Below are 22,001 nucleotides of genomic sequence, written 5' to 3' on the forward strand. Positions count from 1 at the left end.
TGTGCAGAACAAAATCCAAAAACTCCAACTGTAAGTGGTTCTTTCTACAGTTAGAGGATTTTTTTTTGTTCATTTTGCCCTGTGAGAAATCCCAGCACAAAACTGGTGTCATACATCAAAACCTACTGCTCAACCATTTAAACCAACAAATGTTTATATGTACAAGAGGCAATGGGTCTAAAATAAAATACAAAATACAAAATAAAAGGATACAAAATAAAAGGAAGAACACTTGCCATTTTTTCTTCTCCTAAAACCCGTTTAATGATGGGTAGAATATCAAGTTGTGCATCAAAATGTATTTTGATTTTTGTTATCTCTTTATTGTTGACAGAGAGAAGTTTTTCCAGATAAATACTGAAAATCTTGCAATTGTCGGACTCTATATAAAAAAAAAAAGAGAAGAGGAAAGTACAGTACTTGGATCCTTGTTAACTCAAATTTCCTTTGAACTGGTAACAATACTTATGTCAGCCACTAGGTGGCCTACTACAGAAGCAGTGATCACGTCCCTGGAAACCTGTAAAAATTGCTTAGCATATTTACATATTCCATACCATTTTCTTAACTACTGGAAAAAAACAAAACAAAAACAGAAGCAGCATGGATATTGGGTTGGAAATCTAGTGCCTTATAAGAGTAGTACAAAACGTAGTTTAAATGACCTACCAATATGTAAAGTGAGGTTGGTACACTTCAAGACAAGTTGAGAAAGTTAATGGCACCTTTCATTAAATACACAGAAGAATGGGAAAAAACAGTCTCCAACATGCTTTTACTACATTCTTACCTTGTATATTGTAATTACTGATCAACTCCTTTCCCAATCTGATTGAATCCCACAAAGGACCCTAAAAAAAAAGGTTTGATACAAAAAGACAAAAATTACTTTTTTTGCATATTTTAAAGTTTAATGGAAAAAGTTAAGATGTTTTTGTATTTTTACCTCTGTATTATTTATGTAAAAAGTCACACTATGGCTTCCAACATTAAAATCAATCCAGAATTTCTCCAACTTGTCATCAGCAGGTTTTGCCACCTAAAATCAAACATACATTGTTTTACTTCTTTTGAGAACAAATTTTTTTCTGTTATACTAAAATCTTCGACCTCTTATGTTTTGTTCAATTTTAATACATCACATGCAAAACATGGATATACAACTGCATCTATAACATTCCAGAAAGGGTGACAAAAGAAGAACTATACACAAAATCAACCCAATGCAACAGGTTTCCTTAGGCCACGAAGGAGAAAAGAACAAATGAGGAAAATGAAGCAAAACAACCAAGACCATGACACTGAAAATAAAAGGGAATACTTAGAGGAAAATATTATTTGTTACTGATGTACAAGACCTATATACCAGCTCATAGCTGAAGCAAGAAACAAAGAGAAAAATGAGGGCAGATAAAGGCTAAATGGCCCATTTAGTCTGCCCACCCACAGCATCTACTATCTCCTTCTCTCCCTAGGAGATTCTACATGCCTGCTCCATGCTTTCTTGAATTCAGGCAGTCTTTTGTCTCTACCAGAAGACTATTCCATGCATTTCCACCCTTTTCTGTAAAAAAGGACACATTTTGAAGAAAGATTTCCAAGTGGACATGCTCCCACAAAACATAACTGGCTCCTTGATACTTAAGCAAGCATTTACAGGAAAGCTGGAGAAAAACTGTACTCTACAAGCATCCTTAATATTTTTAGAATGTTTCTTAAAAAAAAAAAAAAAAAACTGAAGAAAAAAATATATATAAAAATTGCAAGCAAGCAGCCCAGATCCTAATGTACAGGATAATTCTGGTGCTGATATTTCTCAAAGATATATGGAAGATGGTAAAGAAAATAAAGTATTATGAAAGTACTGCTTCACAGTTATGCAGTTTTGGGGGGGGGGTTTTAGTATCATCTTTATTGGGGCAACCTGTACAGCCACAGCACAAAAGGAACCATGTCATTCAAAGCAACAGTCTATACTAGGGGTCTCAAAGTCCCTCCTTAGGGCCGCAATCCAGTTGGGTTTTCAGGATTTCCCCAATGAATATGCATAAGATCTATGTGCATCACTGCTTTCAATGCATATTCACTGGGGAAATCCTGAAAACCTGACTGGATTGTGGCCCTCAAGGAGGGATTTTGAGATCCCTGGTCTATACTATACTAACAGAGCAGGCACAATCACAGTATGCCAAACCAAGTGGTAAAACACAACCATGTCATAGCAGGCTGCCAGCTCATTTTACAATATACAAACAAACAAACAACCCTCCCACTAGTTATGTAGTTTTATAGGAGAGACTGTACCTAAGTTTCATGGTGTAGACCAGGGATCTCAAAGTCCCTCCTTGAGGGCCGCAATCCAGTCGGGTTTTCAGGATTTCCCCAATGAATATGCATTGAAAGCAGTGCATGCACATAGATCTCATGCATATTCATTGGGGAAATCCTGAAAACCCGACTGGATTGCGGCCCTCAAGGAGGGACTTTGAGACCCCTGGTGTAGACCAAGCGTTGGATATGCTGCATAAGGACTCTGATGATGAACACTCAGTCCAAGCATGCCAAGCTGCTGAAATCTTCAAAATTAAAGGTAGTTTATGTAGCCATTTTAGTCTGGAGAACTTGGACAAGTAGGGCTAGGAATCAGGTTTCTTAAAATTCCCTCAAACGCATTAATTGTTGCCTAAAAATATTTTATCTATCTTATATTAGCATTTTAATACAGCACCACATGGCCATGAAAAGGCTTTGCAGCGGTTTCCATAAAAACAGCTCAAAAACAAATGTATTACAACAATATCATAATACAAAACATACCACAATCATATTACAAGTTATACTCGTCAGACAAATAACAAAACAGCAATAATAAAGACAGGGTAGGACTAGTTTTCAGTCTGTTACGCTAGGGTATGAGATGAACACCAAAGCTCTGACAAAACAAGTTTACGGGTTGTTGCCATTCCAAACGTTTTGGTCCTATATAGCGAAATACTGATAACCGGGAGGATGACAGGCAGATTTCAGATAACAGTGGAAGAGCAAGAAGATAATTGTCAGAGGAATGGAGTTTCTTAAAGGGGTTATAAGGAATAAGTTTACTGAGATAGGGCACCTAAACAACAAGATTTGCAAACCAAAGTCAATAATTCAAAGGTTATTTGAGCGGAAAGTGGAAGCCAATGTTCTAATTTTAGAAGGGAGGGTAGATGATTGATTTACAGAATGAAGTACTTTACAAGATTGTACAAGTTGCAGTCTTTTCAACAAAGTGAGTGAAAGTCCAGCATATAACGAGTTGCAGGAGTCAAGACAGGAGATCACCAAGGTGTGAAACTGTGAGCGAAGCAAAGTGGGGGATAATAGAGATTGAACAGACCTGAAGGTTAGACATTTAGCTCTGAAAACATTGGTTCTGACAAAATTGCTTTGAATTTGTATCATAGGCCTAATTATTTTTGGGGGGGGAGAGGAGGAGGGGGCAGTTGGAGGGTAACCTGGACTTAAGAATTCCTAGAGGACTCACAGGATATCAATAATAGGGGCCACCTTACTGGCCTCTTTTGCTACCAAACAAGGTAAGTTGGTGGAAAAAATTGAAAAATAATTTTTTTCTGTGGTCAACATGCAATGGTTCGACCAAATATTACTCGTGCCATTCAGATGAGGAAGAAGGGTTCCTACAGTTAAATGTAAAGCAGTAAGTACAAGGGTAACTCAGATTCCCCTGCAAGCATTTCCTTCAACATCAGGGTTCATTGTATACTTTCCAGGATCCTTCACACTTCAAATTCTTCCTGAAATAAGAAGCTCAGGAATCAAAGGGATTTTACAGTTCTAAAGGTAGGTGGGTAGGTAAGTTCAGTTTCAAGAGTAAGATTTTCTTAGTCAACCAGGTAACATTTTAGAAAAAAAAATGATATATAATTTATTTATTTTATCCTTTTACACCTCCCCTCACTCTTAATGCAGACTATAAATGCTATCTTTTCATTTTACACATTTGGGATTCGATCATTTCTGTACTGCTTTTATCTTGTTTGAGAGGTTAAGATTGAGAAGAAAAAAAGACCTATTTGTTTTAAGATTGGCATTTCCTCTCACAAATGGAGGAAATAGCAAAGTTCACAGTATTACAATTGACTTAAAAAATCTCACTGCAGGTAAACATAAGGATACTAATTTTACTCTTTTTGCCCATCTCGACATTGCAATTAAGCAGTACAAAATCCAGTACCATAGTAAGATATAACCAACTATAAACCTAAAATATATACAGTATGACTTAATTTGTAGGTAAAAAGAAATTGAACTGTGGTGCCGGGGAGGAGGCAGGTGGGCCGGGGTGGCAGCAACAGAAAAAGGGGGACTGAGGCCTGGATTCTTAAAAAACCGCGTTAAAAAGCAATGGCCTGCTAATGCAGCCATTTTGATAGCGAATCAAAAAAAGTGAGGCATTCTCAAAAAATTGCATATGCAAATGAGGTCAACAGACAGCCGCGAAGATTCGCTAAATTTGCATGTGCTCATCGTTGATGATAGTGATGGGTACACATGCGCAGAAAAAAATGCAAAAAGAAAAAAAAAAAGACAGCATGAGAGATGCTCCTAGTCTCTCCTGCTGCCAACAACCCTCCCCCCACAGCAGTGGAAGAGATTCCAATTCTCTCCTGCTGCCAACCAACAAACCATCTCCCCACTCCTTTGCAGTGAGAGAGATGTCAATTCTTTCCCACTGCTAAGAAACCACTGCCCGGCTGCAGCCCCGAAGCGGGAGAGATGCCCACTTTCTCCCACTGCCATATAACAACCCCCTCCCCCCCCGGTCTCCGACGCCCCCCTTTTACTTCCATGTAGATCTGTGACTTGAGGGATGCAGATTCCCTTCATCCAGCTGGTTTGCATCTCCCAAAATGGACCTTCCCCTCCCTGGTACATCCTAGGCTGCACCAGGGAGGAGCTTGAGGCTCTGATTGACCCACGTTGTTTAAGGCCCCTCTCATGGGCCTTAAACAACTTATACAACTTAGGCCAATCAAAACTTCAGGTCCCTACCCAGATGCACTGGGAAGGGGCCTAAAGCTCTGATTGGCCTGGATGTCCCATAAGAGGGGCCTTAAGCCTCCAGGCCAATCAGAGCCTTAGGCCCCTTCCCAGTGTATCTGGGGAGCGGTCAGAGGCTCTGATTGGCCCAGGTTGTATAAGGCCCCTCCCACAAATTGGGCCAATCAGAGCCTCAGGCTCTTCCCTTGTGAATCCCAAGATGCACCAGGGAGGGGAAGACACATTTTGGAAGACACAGGCCAACTGGGTGGAGGGAATCCGTGTACCTCAGGTCACACATCTACATGAAGGTAGGGGGAGGGGGGTGTTGTATGGCAACGTGAGAGAGTGGGCATCTCTCCCAATGCAGGGGTAGGGGGGTTTGCGGTGGGAGAGAAACGGCCTCTCTCCCGCTGGAAGGGTGGGGTCACCGCCGCTGCAGGGGGAGTTGAGTGGAAGGCGACAGAGGGTAGTGATCAATGGAGATCACTCTGAGGAAAGGGATGTTAACAATGGTGTGCCTCAAGGATCCCAGCTCCTCACAGGTAAAGACTGAGCAGAAGTATTCATTGAGTAGTTCGACTTTATCGGAGTCTGATTCTACATAGTTACCATCAGGTTTCCTTAGGCGCACTATCCCGTCATGCGCACGACAGAAGAGCAGGACTTGGATGTGATTGTATGTGATGATCTTAAGGTGGCCAAACAGGTTGAAAAGGTGACGGCAAAAGCTAAAAGAATGCTAGGCTGCATAGGGAGAGGTATGGCTAGTAGGAAAAAGGAGGTATTGATGCCCCTGTATAAGACTTTGGTGAGACCTCATTTAGAATATTGTGTACAATTCTGGAGACTGCACCTTCAAAAAGATATAAAAGGATGGAGTCAGTCAAGAGGAAGGCTACTAAAATGGTATGTGGTCTTCATCATAAGGCACATGGAGACAGACTTAAAGATCTCAATCTGTATACTTTGGAGGAAAGGCGGAAGAAGGGAGATATGATAGACACATTTAAATACCTACATAATGTAAATGCACATGAGTCGAGTCTCTTTCATTTGAAAGGAAACTCTGCAATGAGAGGGCATAGGATGAAGTTAAGAGATGATAGGCTCCAGAGTAATCTAAGGAAAAACTTTTTTTACAGAAAGGGTGGTAGATGCATGAAACAGTTTCCCAGAAGAGGTGGTGGAGACAGAGACTGTATCTGAATTTAAAAGGGCCTGGGATAGACACGTGGGATCTCTCTGAGAGAGAAAGAGAGAATGATTACTGCGGATGGGCAGACTAGATGGGCCATTTGGCCTTTATCTGCCATCATGTTTATATGAGATATTGGGCATCTCTCCCGCTACAAGGGGAGGGGGGGTGTCGCCGCTGCTGATGGGGAGGGGTATTGTGATGCAAGGAGGGAGAATAAGCATCTCTCCCCCTGACCGCTGAATCACAACACTGCTTTTTAGCAGTCTCTGACACTGCCATGCCAGGGTTTAAAACAGTGCAGTCACTGTACAGGCACCCCTGGACCAGTCACTTATTTTTGTAGCTAAAAGCAGACACCACCTTTAGAAAATAGCTTGGCAATTTTTAATAATCCACCGGAGGGCTCATTTCAATGTTGAAGAGCCATTTGCATGTCATTATCGGAGACTGCTAAAAACCTCGCTGAAGACAGATAATCCGTTTTGATAATCTGCCGCAAAATGCGTGCAGGCTAAACCGTCAGAAAACATTTTAGTGATGGCGTTAAAGGATTGAGAATCTGGGACTGAATTAGGAGTAAAGTGATAGCTATCTGCTGCAGACTCACTCCCATTCCCTCCTGCTTCCTGCATCCATCCCTACTGTTCTGGAGTCTGAAAAAAAAAATGGTGAAACTGTGCCACAGAAATTTATAGATATAGATATATAGGGAGAGGGAAGGAATCATAGAACCTGGTTGCACAATTCTTAAATATGCTAAATCCATCTCTCTTACCTCATCCATATTAGTAAAAGCAGTAATACATGGAAAGGTATAAACACTGAAAAACAAAAACAAAAGAAAACACAGGCAGATATTAGTGACCACAAAAGCACAAAGGACTGAAGACCAAGAAACACACTATGGTTTCGATATTCAGCAGCCCATTATCTGATTAGCTTTAACTGGATATTCAGTGGACTTACCTGGTTAAGTTGGACCACTGAATAAACATACCTTAAGTCAAGCTATCCAAGAGTTAACTGCATAATTTATAGAGCCTGCTACTCCAGATATTCAACACTATCCAGCTAAAATTATCAAGCCAATGCACAGTCATGTCTCCAACATCCTCTCTACCCTCTCAAATTTAAGAATCCTAAAGGCTGCAAATTTGAACACAAAATAATTGCCTGGCTTAATGATACCCAGACAAAATCATTTTCATATCAGCTCCTAAATACCTAAATACTTTTGTTACTTTGAACAATATCTACATGTATGAACAATGAGAAATGAATTGGAGCACAGTTCATTCAAATGACCCTCAGTAAAGGTCTAGGACGATTCACCATGGGACAGAGTTCAGCGCGGCCCTTTTATTGTGGGACAGAATTCAGTGTGGCCCTTCACAGGATATTAAAAAAAAAAAGACATTTCAATTTATTTCTCCATGATCAGGTCTTCAAGTTCTTCCAGCTTAGCTCCTGTTCCATGGCCCCCATCTGCTCTATGGCGTTCTGCACCACCACACCAGAGCTCATAATCCTGCCCTGATCCAGGGGGAGGATTGCGACGCATGTGGTGGGGAGGGCAATGCCCCCTACACTTCCCCTTCAGCACTCCATTTCAATCCAGCATGAGGCAAATGTGTGTGTGTTGGGGGGGTGGCAATGCTCCCCACACCCCAAATCAGATGATCCAGTATGTGTTGTATGGGCGATCCAGCATGTCCAGCGTGTGAATTGTAACTAATAATAAGTTTTTTTTATATTCTATGGAAGGCTGCACTGAACTTGTCCCATGTTGAAAGGGCTGCACTAAACTGGTGGCTCTTAAATGGTCACGATGAATCATCCCAGGCAATGAATCATCCAGTTTTGCTTAGCGATGGCCTAAGTTAGTACAAAAACCCACAGACCTCCAAAAACTTACTAAGCCACTAAATTTCACTTCATATAAAATGGATGATTTAAGAAACTGATATTATTGTAGCCTATGAAGGTTTAAGGATCCAATGAACCCCTAACCAAGAAAATGTTACTCTCGGAGAAGATTTGGTTGGAGAGCTGGTAGGAAAGGACTAAACCATTTGCCAAGCTCTCCTTTACAGGATGTGCTACAATAAAAGTTCATTCCTAGTTTTCATTCAGTGACCTCCTAGGATTTTTCTGAAAAAGAGATTATGTACTTACCCTGGTAAGCTCTTTTCCGATAGATTAGAATGTCTTGCCTATCTATTGGAAAAGAGCTTACCAGGGTAAATACATAATCTTTTTCTGAAAAATCCTAGGGGGGGAGGTCACACACAACCCATATGTCTAGAATGTCTAGCCTGACATATAGGTTGTGTCCCTATGGCCGCGTGCCCTCTGCAGAAGGAATCCAGTTTTGAATCTTTCTCTGTGCCTCCTGTGTACTTCACTGGGCTTCTTAGCTCCCTCTACAATTAGTACCCAAGCACCAAGAGTCACTAAATCAACTTGAAGTAGACACTCAGCACAAACAAGTTCAGAAACAATGTTTTGCTCAAAGAACATCAGCTGCACACAGCCAGCAGAATCCTCAAAGGAATACAGAAACTACTCCCCTATAAAAGAGGAACATATATATGAAATTCTTCCCAGCCCCCAAGGGCTGACAGGCATCCAAGAAAAAACTTGGAGAAGCATTAACATACTGAGACAGTAAGCAGATGAAAGAAAGGATAGGGCAGGAGTCTAGAATGTCTCCCATATCTACTGGAAAAGAGCTTACCAGGGTAAGTACATAATCTCCTTTTCCAATATAATAGGTGAGACATTCTAGACATGTGGGACGTACAAAAGCAGTCCCCAAAAAGCTAGGGCAGGCTTACTACACTGGCCATCAAGACCAAGGACAGAGTCCTGTCTTACCACCACATCCACTCTGTAAAACTTGGCAAATTGTGGAGAATGGCTACCCTGCAAATCTCCTCAGGGGAGATGGCTCTAGCTTCGGCCCACAAAGGAGCCACAGGCATGGCAGAATGCACCTTGACAGAAACGGGAGATTTTGTCTCAGAAAGAATGAAGGCTGACGAAATGGGCTTTTGAAGCCATCTAGAAATAGTGGCCTTAGAAGCCGGAGAACCCCACTGGACAGAAAGATGAAACTCCTTTATGACCACCAGATAGCAAAGAAGCACTCTGCGTACATCCAGGTTCCTCAAAACACAATCCTGTGCCTTTGAACCCACAGACTGAAAAAAAAAATAAAAAATAAAAAAAGAGAGGCAAATGGACTTCCTGAGTAACAGGGAAAGCCAAAACCACTTGCGGCAGTAAGGAGTGAACCATTTTCACTAGGAAATCCCAGTCTCCGAAAGTCAGGGGAATGGTCCCCAGCAAGAAAAAGCGTGGAGGATGGAGACATGTCCGCCCAGAAAGACAAGAGACATGTCCGCCCAGAAAGACAGACAGTCTTCAACATCAAGTCCAAGAGGGAAGCAACTCAAAAGGGCTCCAAGGGAGCTTTGGCGAGACAAGACAGCACCAGGTTGAAGTCCCACAAAGGAAGGGCAGTTTAATCGGCGGTCTGATGTGAAGAGCCCCAGTCAGAAATCTGGTAAATGTCAGGGTGAGACTACAAAGATGAATGATGGCTTCAGGATATAAAACAAGAGAGCCCTGCTACTTGACCCAAAGGGCTGCCATAGTGAGGCTTTGGCAAGACCAAGCCTGGAGAAAGGCAAGCACCACCGAAATCAGAGATGAATAGGGCTTCGCCTGTTCCTGAGCACATCCACGTCATAGCGTAAGCAGATAAATCTAAGCAGTCGACTGCTGTAAGTGTCAATGACCACATCAGAAAAGCCCTCGGTTCCAAGGCTGTGCTCTCAAGAATCCTGCCGGAAGAACAAAGTGATCCGGATCCTCCATCCGGACAGACCCTGTGAAAGTAGGTCTGGATGAGCGCTGAACCAAAGGCCATGACCCTTGCAAAGATACAGCAAAGCTGCTTAACACGGCCTGCGAGGTCAGTCTGGAGCAGTGGTCTCAAACTCGCAGCCAGGGAGCCATATGTAATGTAATGTAATTTATTTCTTATATACCTTATATATATTAGGTATATATATTATATATATATTATATTATAATATATATATTATATATATAATATATATTATATATATATTATATATCTTATATATATTAATTATATTCAAAATGAATTTTTTCAAATGCTTAAAGTCAAAATGTATGTATATTATGTTATTATTAAATGTAGTAACTACCGGTATATCTCAAAATGTGGGAGATATTACCAAAATAGCTGGATGAAATAATCAATAAATATCTAAAATCTCCCCAAGAGAAAGAGCCGACTAACAGTACCCCTCCTGACGAAGATATTCTCGAAACTCGAGTTGGGGGGTAAATGTAACCCGAAGGAGTTTAAAATTACAGCACTACAGCACTTTTTGCACTAGTTCACTTTCACTCAGTGGTTATAAACAAAATTCAATTTAAGGAGAGACTATAAATGAGCGTTTTAGCCCACTGATAGAAGAATGACAATACGATAAAGAAGAGTATGAAGTCCTCTGAATAACCACGGTAGTTTGTTATTCACGCACGAATGACTATATTGATGGAACACTTTATGAATGTACGAAAGAAAAAGAAAAATATTTTAAAGAAAATGTATTAATAAAGCTGAGATTTTAGATATTTATTAATTATTAAATGTAGGAAATCTGAAAATCTGGAATGATATATATGTTACCTGTACAGATAATAGTGCAATCTACTGTTTTTATTTGTTTGGCACTGTTTTTAGATTAAAAATCAATAAAGATTTTTTTTTTAAAGTTATATTTTAGCAAATTAATTCTGGGGAAAGAAAGGTGCATGGAGGAGGGGGTGGTCTCCTGACTTTGAGGTGAGCTTACAAGCTGTCGTGTAATAAGTTGGGATGGGATGGGGGTGGGTGTGAGGGTAAGGGGTTATTTTACATTTTCTAATTTTAGTTTGTTTTTTTAATTGATTTGTGAACCACTTCAAATGAATTAGCTTTAGGCAGTTGGTATAAATATTTATAAATGAAATAATATACCGCTAAACTCCGATTAGGATTCTAAGCGGTTTACAGAAAATAGACAATAGGGTGCATTAAAATTATAAGTAATATAGGTTAATGTGGCCCGCCAGGTACTATTTTGAGGCCCTCGGTATTATGAAGAATGATTCTTTATGGAAAACTTGTGCCTTAAGTGTCTGGCAGTCACACTCACTGCTGTAACCTCACGCAAGCACTTTCTTGCGTCTGTTCGCAATTGTCCTCTCCACTCCACCTCACAATCGCATACAGACGCAGGAAAGCGCTTGCGTAAGGTTACAGCAGTGAGGCGGGCAATGTTCCAGAATATAAGGTAACCATTGGAAGCAGTGCAGCTTGTACGTGTGTAATCTTGTCTCTTGCAGTTGATACTTTGATAGCTTTTCACTTTATGCATGATGCATTGCTTTCAGCTGTGTATAGCCAAGATTAGCAGAAGCAATTAAGGAAAGATTTATAAACTATAGTTTATAAATCTTTCCTTAATTGCTTCTGATAATTTCAGATTTCAGATAATCCAAATTTTATATTTGTAAGTACTTACCTCATGCAAAGTTGTCATTTCTTTAATAAGACATTAACTATTTTTTTTGCGGCCCTCCAAGTACCTACAAATCCAAAATATGACCCTGTAAAGGGTTTGAGTTTGAGGCCGCTGGTCTGGAGCCACCAGAATGACACGGCCCAGATGGTCCATGATCTGCCGAATGCCTCGTCCTATCAAGGACCAGGGAAGAAAGACATACAAGAGGAACCCCCGAAGCCATGGCTGCACCAGAGCATCAAGAACCACACTTCAGAGCTTGGTCCTTTGGTTGAAGAATCAATCTATAGTCTTGATCTGTGCCAGAGCCATGAGAACAAAGCATGGCTGACCTCAGCATCACACAAGGGATCGTAACGCTTCTAGGGCCAACACCCACTCACCCTGATTCAAGGTCTATCTGTTGAGGAAGTCGACCCAAACATTGACGACTCCCGCCATATGCGCTTCAGCGAGCACCTGGAGGTGACATTACACCTATAGAAAAAGAAGGCAGATCTCCTGAGCCAGAGAGCTCTTGGTGACTGCCGCTGAATTGTCAGAGAAGACTCTGACCGCTTGTCTCCCCAGAGTCTACTGCAAGCGAACTACAGTCAGCCAAATGGCTCTCAGCCCCAACTGGTGGAGCAACCATTTTCCCTTAGAGGGCATCCAATATCCCTGAACGGGCCAAAAGTTGAAGTGTGCTCCACAGCCTCAAAAGCTGACATCCAGCAGTTCCATGAAACAGGAGACAATCCGCAGTGGAATGCCCTCGCTGAGCAAATGCAAGAGAAGCCACACTGGTCCGAGTCTCTACAGTTCAGAAGCATCCCTGTGTGGAGCCCAGCGAGAGAGTAAGGCATGCTGAAAAAGATGCATGTGAGTGTGCCCAAGGAACCACATACAACGTGGCTGCTATGGATCAGAGGACCTGAAGACAGTCCTACACCAATGGAGATGGTGGTTTCTAGAAGGAAGAAACCGGAATAACATATCCTGTCTGCTTGCCTCTGAAAGGTAGATGCGGCCTGCTGCCGTGTCGAATAGAACAGCCAGATATTTCAGAGACTGCGTGGGCGTCAGACTGTTCGTTCTAGAGCTCACAATCTGACCAAAGACCTCCAGAACATGGAGCACCGAATCCACTATATGTTACTCCTCGGCTAATGTGGGAGTCCTGAAGAGGCAGTCATCCATATAAGGGTGTACAAGCAGACCCAGTGTTGTAAAAAAGCTGTCAACCACCATCACTTTGGCAAAGGCACAGGGAGCTGAGCCAGTCCAAAATAAGGCAGAGCCGAGAACCGGGAAGGAATTGGTTTGCACATATTACCCCCCCCTCCCCAACATTAAACCGGCAAATATGTACAGAAGACTGGTAATAGCAGAATGCGAGGAACTCCCTGTCAGCCACTGAAGTCATGACAGATCGCATCATCTGCATGCAGAAAAGTGTGGAAGCATGAGAGCCACAAGTACGGCCCAGAAATCCAGAACAGGCCTCCAATCGTCTAAGCCTTTCTTTGGCACAATGAAACATATAGAGCACCTGTCTGAGCTTGAAAGGGCAAGCAACCCTGGCCCTAGCATCTAAACATCCAGCAGGTGTGGTACAGTGGCTCGCACCTTGAGCGCTTTGGCCAGTCAACCTGCGGGAGAGTCTACAAACCAATCCATCATAGGCCAGGCAATTCCAACTCGTAGTCCGACTGAATAATGTCCAAAACCAACCAGTCAGACAAAATGTGAGCCTAGGCCAGCAGAAAACAAAGTCTGCCTCCATCAGCAAAGGGGCACTCCTCAGCCTGGCGCCATTGAGCCACTGCGCGTTGAACTGGAGGCAGATGGCTGGGTTTCCCTATAGCTAGAGTACTGCTGCCAGGAGCTCTGGGAAATCTCTGCGACTTGTCAGTTGTATATGGGCGAGATCGTCTTGAACCACAAAAAAGCAGAGTGATCAAAACCTTCAGAGTATCTGAGTCAGCCGTGCTGAGCCCAAAAAACAAAATAGGCCATCCCACCGGCTGGGGTGGTTAGAGTTGCACCTAGCAGAGTGTTTAGTCACCTGCTAAATTAGGAATGAGGCTAAGCTTTGTGCTGCTGCCATTCCAGACTGCGCCACACAACACATGGCGCTTAACACTCCAGATGCACCCAACTTGCACAATCAAGGTGAGCCCAAGGACTCCATACCAACAAGTTTTGAGGCAAAAATTAGTTCTGGAGAAGAGGGAGCTTTTGAAATAAGATTGCTAAAAATCCAAGATAGCTGCCATTAAGAAATTTACACTAAAATCACAATATTTTCCACTCTTACCAAAGTTTAAAAAAAACTGGCGATTTTAGAATTTTCAGGTGGGGGAACATGCAGAAACCTTCAAAATCCCCCGATTCACCTCACAGGCTGTACTCACTGTGACCTGTGCTGGGTAAGTGCTGCAGTCTGCTTCAGCTTTCTCACAGTAACTGTAATCAGAGTGTCACTACCTCATGGTGTGAACGCCTTTGACTCAGACCTTTGGACTGCCATTCAGACCTCATGCCTGACCATACCTCCACTCCTGCAGACCAACGGACACACACTGGGATGGACAGAGGTGAGAAGATCAAGCCGGCACCCTACGAGACACTGCCGAGCCTCCGACGGGTGCCTAACAGCCTGCGCTTGACCTCTGCTTAACCGTAGATGAGACCACTTCAGGGACAATCCTGAGCTTCAAAGAAATCTAAGCAGGCTGGCTAACAGGTTCCCAGTGGGATTGGCCTGTCAGCTATAGACCGAAGTCTGTGTGTTCTCCATGCAGAAAGAGCCGAGGAAATGCTCTGAGCACAAGAAACCTGAAGAAAACCACTAAAAGCTCTAATAACTAAAATGGGAGAGCAGAGAAACACACTCCTGCAGGCACACATGCGGAAGACAGAAACTGTAAAGGGAGCTAAGGAGCCCAGTGAAGTATACAGGAGGCACAGAGAAAGATCCAAACTGGATTCCTTCTGTAGATGGCACGCGGCTATAGGGACACAACTCACATGTCTAGAATGTCTCACCTATTGCACTGGAGATAGAATTTAAAATTAGAGAGACATGAGAAAAACTGATTTTCATTTTTCCCTGCAAAGGGTGTGCAGGAAAATTTCCCCTTATACTGATTATGAGAATCACTAGAGGAACAGACCATAAAACTTAAGAGGCCACAGCCTGTCTTAGGTGACCTCCAGTCAATAAGGTTTTTAGGATATCCTCAATGAATATTTGTCACACCTATCCTGAAAATCTAATTGACAAGAGTCCCACAGGATGGATTTGGGTATCACTGGCCTACAAATCCTTATGTTCTTTTCCACTTCCCCTCAGTTTGAACAAATTAGAGAGTAAAGGCCTGTTTTACAAAGCTGTGCTAGTGGCTGCAGCGCGGTAACGTCCCTGAAGTCCATAGAGATTTAAAGGGCTTCAGGGCTATTGCTGCGCGGCTTTGTAAAACAGATATTAAGTGTGTCAAGACCTCAGAAATTAGTGCTATACATAAAACAACAACTCACTATATTCCTCCGAGATCCACTACAAAGATTCCTTTCACTGTTCATATGTCATATCAGTCATATCAAATCAAGAGTCTAAATAAGGCTTCTGTTTATCTGGCAATAAGATCTTACATCAGTCTGTACCTAGAGTTACACAGCAACACTCAGGGCTTGAGATCACATATATTGGCTAAGAAAATCTTTTACCCTGAAAACGTGTTCCATTGTTTTTTGGTGCCAGAATGAAAAGTTTTAACAACATTACTATTTAAAAGAAAAAACTCAGAACATATTAGATGATATACTCGTATCAAGAGTATTAATTTTTTAAGTATTATATACTGTTGTCCTTACACATTCTGGATGGTCCATTTATATCAGACGTATTATTCAGTGTGAATCACCAGAAAGAAAGAAATGAAAGGACAATGAAGAGCAATGGCTAAATAAAGATTACGGAAGATTAAAAAAACATGAAATAAAACATAACAATATTGGGTAACAGAATATATATAAAAATTATTACAATGCCGGAGTCTTAATTCTATGTTCTTAGGAGAAATGTTCCATATTTAACCTGAATTATACAATTGTTTAATTGGATAACAAAGGTATTTATTTAATGAAAGGGAAAGAGTTATAGTTCCTTTAATCAGTCTTATTGAACTGAGTATAGAGCAAAAGACCAAATGATATATGGTGAAAAGTTATTGGGATACAGTTAAAAATTAGATATATAAATATACATGAAATAGTTAACTTTGAATTGCAGGGGGGGGGGAATTTTTGAAGGTTTAGTAAGAAAGAATGAATGGGTGAATGAAAGTATGAATGAATTAGAGAATTAATGTGTCCTGATAAATTAAATTTTAAGAATTAACTTTGTAGTTTGGATTGTCTGTTTTTAGATAGCATATATTAAGGTTTTAGTAGAGTCATTTGGATTAATATGAGCTAATTAATGGATGTTATAAAAATCATAGGCCTTAGTAACTAAAATATATGTTTATAGGTATGTGGAGTGATCTCTATTATGAAATTTGAATACTTGCAGATAAGACTTAATTATATTAAAAATGAATTTTTTCAAATGCTTAAAGTCAAAATGTACATATATTATGTTATTATTAAATGTAGTAACTATATCTCAAAATGTGGGAGATATTACCAAAATAGCTGGATGAAATAATCAATAAATATCTAAAATCTCCCCAAGAGAAAGAGCCGACTAACAGTACCCCTCCTGACGAAGATATTCTCGAAACTCGAGTTGGGGGGTAAATGTAACCCGAAGGAGTTTAAAATTACAGCACTACAGCACTTTTTGCACTAGTTCACTTTCACTCAGTGGTTATAAACAAAATTCAATTTAAGGAGAGACTATAAATGAGCGTTTTAGCCCACTGATAGAAGAATGACAATACGATAAAGAAGAGTATGAAGTCCTCTGAATAACCACGGTAGTTTGTTATTCACGCACGAATGACTATATTGATGGAACACTTTATGAATGTACGAAAGAAAAAGAAAAATATTTTAAAGAAAATGTATTAATAAAGCTGAGATTTTAGATATTTATTAATTATTAAATATAGGAAATCTGAAAATCTGGAATGATATATATGTTACCTGTACAGATAATAGTGCAATCTACTGTTTTTATTTGTTTGGCACTGTTTTTAGATTAAAAATCAATAAAGATTTTTTTTTTAAAGTTATATTTTAGCAAATTAATTCTGGGGAAAGAAAGGTGCATGGAGGAGGGGGTGGTCTCCTGACTTTGAGGTGAGCTTACAAGCTGTCGTGTAATAAGTTGGGATGGGATGGGGGTGGGTGTGAGGGTAAGGGGTTATTTTACATTTTCTAATTTTAGTTTGTTTTTTTAATTGATTTGTGAACCACTTCAAATGAATTAGCTTTAGGCAGTTGGTATAAATATTTATAAATGAAATAAATAAATAAAAAATATCCCCGAACCCTGAAAAGACTCAGACGTCTCAGTTTGTTCCAGGCAGGTGCAACAAGTGATCCAAATGAAAGCGATCATGAAGCAACAGTAGAGCAGATTTTGAGGGATCCTTTTACAAAGGCGCATTAGGGCCTTAACGCGTGGAATAGAGAGTGCTAAAATGCCGCGTGCGCTAGCCGCTACCGCCTCTTGAGCAGGTAGTAGCTTTTCGGCTAGCGCGTGCTAAAAACGCTAGCACACCTTCGTAAAAGGAGCCCTTAATGTCATAAGTTTTGAGAGAGTTTCATTGCATAGGCTTGTCAATCTCAAGCTCCTTAGAGTTATCATACTATCTCAGTGGTCTCAAACTCAAACCCTTTGCAGGGCCACATTTTGGATTTGTAGGTACTCGAAGGGCCTAAAAAAAAAAAAAATAATGACATTAAAGAAATGACAATTTTGCATGAGGTAAAACTCTCTATAAGTCTTAATAATAATATTGTAATTTATAGCTAAAGAGACATATGATCAAGAAACTGTTTTATTTTACTTTTGTGATTATGATAAACATACTGAGGGCCTCAAAATAGTACCTGGCGGGCCGCATGTTGCCCCTGGGCCGCGAGTTTGAGACCACTGTACTATCTGAAGTACAAATTGATTGTGAGGGCTAAAGACTTTTCTCAGGATTTAAACAATGAATTTGGAACAGCCAGGGAAACGTTCTCAGGGTCAAGCACATGACATGTTAGCTTTCAATTAATAGATATCCTTATACAGATGCAGGACAGGTTAAGAACAGTGGTCTCGAACTTACGGCCCACCAGGTACTAATTTGAGGCCCTCAGTATTATAAAGAATGATTCTTTATGGAAAACTTGTGTGTTAAAGTATCCAGTTAAAGCATCCGCAATTGCCTTCAGCTCTCACCTCCTCCAGACACACGCACAAGCTGCACTGTCTCCAATGGTTACCTTATGTTCTGGAGCGTTGCTGCCTCACTGCTGTAACCTCATGCAAGCGCTTTCCTGTGTCCATAAGCAATTGTGAGGTGGAGACATTAACTATTTTTTTTCTGCAGCCCTCTAAGTACCTACAAATCCAAAATGTGGCCCTGCAAAGGGTTTAAGTTTGAGACCGCTGGGTTAGACCATGATTAAACCAGTATAAAAACAGATGTTGGCTTCCCTTACAGATTAAATTTAAAGGCTGGTCAAAACCCTACCTTCTTTTATCACCAAGTCGTGAGTTTAAGTCATTCAGAAATTTCCTGCAGTCCTTAAAAGACAAAATTACAATTAAAGATTTAAACAAAAAGTACATTCTATGAAAAACAGTAGCATTCACAGTTCATTCTATCAAGTTTTTTCTTCTTTGTAAAGGAGAAATTAAGTTCTTACCTGCTAATTTTCTCTGTTTTAGTCCCTCCAAACCAGCACAGAATCTGATGGGTAATAGCTCATCATGATCAGCAGGTGGAGACTGAGACAAACTTTTAGCTGTAGTATAAGTGGGCTGTGCAGTCCCAAGTGCAAACAGCCCACTGACGAATAGCCAAGCAGAAGAAACTAAGAACTGTGAACTATAACAGCAACATCACTCCCAGAAGGAGAATAGCAACTAACAGAGAAATACTGTTGGATATTGATTAGAATGAGAACCTTCAAAAAACGTCCCCACAGCTCGCCAGCTACGCCAGACAAATTAATCTCCCCTAACAACCCAAAGATACATTGCAGAAAAAAAAATCCAGTATTTTTCACAAAAAACTCCAAATTAAAAAAAAAACGTCTGTGCCAGTCTGGAGGGACTAAAGGAAAGAAAATTTAGCAGGTAATAACCTAATTTCTCCTTCTTTATTGTCCCTCCAGGCCAGCACAGAAACTGATGGGACATACCAAAGCAGTACCCATCATGAGTGGGACCCCTGAAGGGCCGACACAAGAACACGTTCACCGAACACCACTTCCCAATGCACCTGAACACCCACATTGTAGTGTCGCACAAAAGAATGGAGAGACCACCAAACCACAGCTGTACAGATATCCACCGGAGGTACAAGAGAAGACTCAGCCCAAAAAGCTGCCTGACCCCAAGTGGAATGAGCTCTGAGAAATTCAGAACAGGCTTCTTTTGAAGAAGGTACACTGAAGTGATAGCTTCGGGTAGCCTTAGAAGCATCGTCCCCCTTACGAGGACCCGCTAAGAGGACAAAAAGACTATCCAATTTCCGGAACTCCTGAACAAGAGCAAAGGACCCTACTGATATCCAACTTCCAAAGAGCCCTCCCGACTAACTAAGACTGGAAGGACCACGGACTGATTGACATGAAAAAGTGAAACTACCTTCGGCAGCAAAGAGGGAACTGGCCAAAGCATGCCCCACTCCCTAGAGAACTCTAGGAAGGGAGGCCTACATGAAAAGACCTGCAGTTCGGAAACACGTCTCGCAGAAGTAATGGCCACCAGGAAGACCACCTTAAAAGTAAGATCCTTCAATGCGAAAGGAGCCAAGAGGCTCAAAAGGAGGAGGATGGAGCAATTTTGCCACCTTCAAAAACTGAACTACATCCAGAGAAGAGGCTAAACACCAACCATGCAACAAACCGCAAAACATAGACAAAGCCGCAAGCTGAACCCGGAGGAAGGACCAGGCAATGCCCCTGTCAAGATCATCCTGCAAGAACTCCAAGATGTGAGGCAAAGAAGTGTGAAGGGGAACCACGACATGCGTGGAACACCACTCCTCAAAAAGATGACAAACTTGCACATAAGCCCGAGAGGTGAAAAGTCTACAGGAACCCAAGAGGGTGGCGATCAACTTATCTTATTAATCTTTTTTATTTAAGTGTTCCCTTTCAAGAGCCAAGCCGTAAGACAAAAGGGACCCAGATCGAACATTAGAATGGGACCCTGCATCAGAAGGTCAGGTGAGAGGGGCAGCGGAAGAGGATCTGCCATGGGAAGACAAACCAGATCTGCGTACCACAGGTGCCTGGGCCAGTCTGGAGCCACCAAGATCACGCAGCCGATGTGATGAGCAATGCTCATCTGAGTCCCAAGTCTCAAAATTACGCACAAAATTTATGAGATGTAAATGCACTCTTGATCCTTTTCCCTCATCTTTTTGTTAATATTCCACCTCAAGCAATCAATTGGTTGACTACATTACTAAATCATGCTTTAGAAACAGGGTATTTCTCACATGATATGGGTATAATTAGCCTTACTCCTCTCTCTTGAAAAAAACCAGACCTTGACCCAACTGCCACTATAGACCGATTACAAATATACCTCTTCTAACTAAACTCATGGAATCAATTATTGCCAGCCAACTTTCAAGTTACCTGGAGAAGTTTTCCATCTTTTTACCTTTCCAGCATGGGTTCCACCCAAATTTCAGTACAGAAATCCTTTTGGTCTCTCTCCTTTCTAAGATCCAGCAGTTACAATCTTATAAGAAACATGCTATCTTACTTCAGTTCAATCTGTCTGTAGCTTTTGACATATTCGGAGAATCAATAGCAGCTGGTTATGCAGACTAAGAAGAAGTCTCCTAGAATTGATTTGAGACTCCAGCCTGAAGTATCTTCATGTCATGATTAGAAGCGAGTGAATGTTATCGCTTTCCTGACGAAGCCCCGTATTAAAATTTGGGTGTGAAACGGAGATCTTCCGTAGAGTAAAGAGAATAAAGGAAAGAAAGTGAAATACAATATCCAAGTGAAGGAATTGAGAATGAAATATTGAAGTGAACAAACATCAGGAGAAATACTAAGAAAGAAAATAAGATAAGTGATTTTACACTATATGGGATAGTAAAGCAAATAACTTATACATTTTATAAAAGAAAAAAATTATAAAAGCAAAAAGTGAAAATAAATAATAAAATGCATAGAATATAAGTAGAAGAGTAAATAGAGATTACATAAGGGTTCAATGATAGCTCACGGTATCGGCCATTGATTTTGAAAAATACTTCAATACTATGGCTGTGAGCACTTGAGATCCCAGTTAATCTCAAAAATATTGTTTTAGAAGACTACATTTGAGTTCTTATGTTCATTACATCAATAAAAATACTGCATGAACATTAATGCATGATTAAGACATGATTAGTCCATTTCATCAATATAAAAAAAGGATGATTAATCCATCTCATCAATATAAAACATGAATATGTCTATAAGTCTACAAAATTAGAAGCATAAGTAAAACATGAATAAAAGTATTGCATAAATATTAATGCATAAATCAGACATGATAAATCCATTTCATCAAAAACCATTGCATGAACATTAATAAAAGATTAAAACATGATTAAGACATGATTAGTCCATTTCATTAATATAGAACAGGGCTGCCCAAGTCCGGTCCTCAAGATCTACTGGCAGGCCAGGTTTTCAGGATATCCACAATGAATATGCATGAGAAAGATTTGCCTGCACTGCCTTCTTGGTATGCAAATCTCTCTCAAGCATATTAATTGTGAATATCCTGAAAACCTGGCCTGCCAGTAGATCTCGAGGACCGGACTTGGGCAACCTTGATATAGAACATAAGTATGACCAAAAACGACATTCTATATGCACATAAAAAAACCACGTGGACAAGACCTCACATATATAATCGTACAAATTCAAAAGCATAAATAAAGCATGAATGAAAACATTGTATAAACATAATAGCAAAAATAGAG

General features: G+C 40.8%; 1 protein-coding gene across 6 annotated transcripts in view; it reads right to left on the reverse strand.

Annotated features, from left to right (window-relative positions):
• SYCP2L (synaptonemal complex protein 2 like) overlaps positions 1-22,001 on the reverse strand; it is a 230,729-nt gene that overhangs the window by 158,795 nt on the left and 49,933 nt on the right. For all 6 annotated transcript variants that reach the window (XM_033930428.1, XM_033930427.1, XM_033930431.1 and 3 more), the window contains 5 exons: positions 18,528-18,580; positions 7,020-7,065; positions 947-1,039; positions 791-851; positions 237-382 (listed from right to left, as the gene is read on the reverse strand). In XM_033930428.1, the coding sequence (XP_033786319.1) occupies positions 237-382; positions 791-851; positions 947-1,039; positions 7,020-7,065; positions 18,528-18,580 (399 nt within the window). The remainder of the gene's footprint in view (positions 1-236; positions 383-790; positions 852-946; positions 1,040-7,019; positions 7,066-18,527; positions 18,581-22,001) is intronic.

The sequence above is a fragment of the Geotrypetes seraphini genome, chromosome 2, assembly GCF_902459505.1.
Source record: "Geotrypetes seraphini chromosome 2, aGeoSer1.1, whole genome shotgun sequence".
NCBI lineage: Eukaryota > Metazoa > Chordata > Amphibia > Gymnophiona > Dermophiidae > Geotrypetes > Geotrypetes seraphini.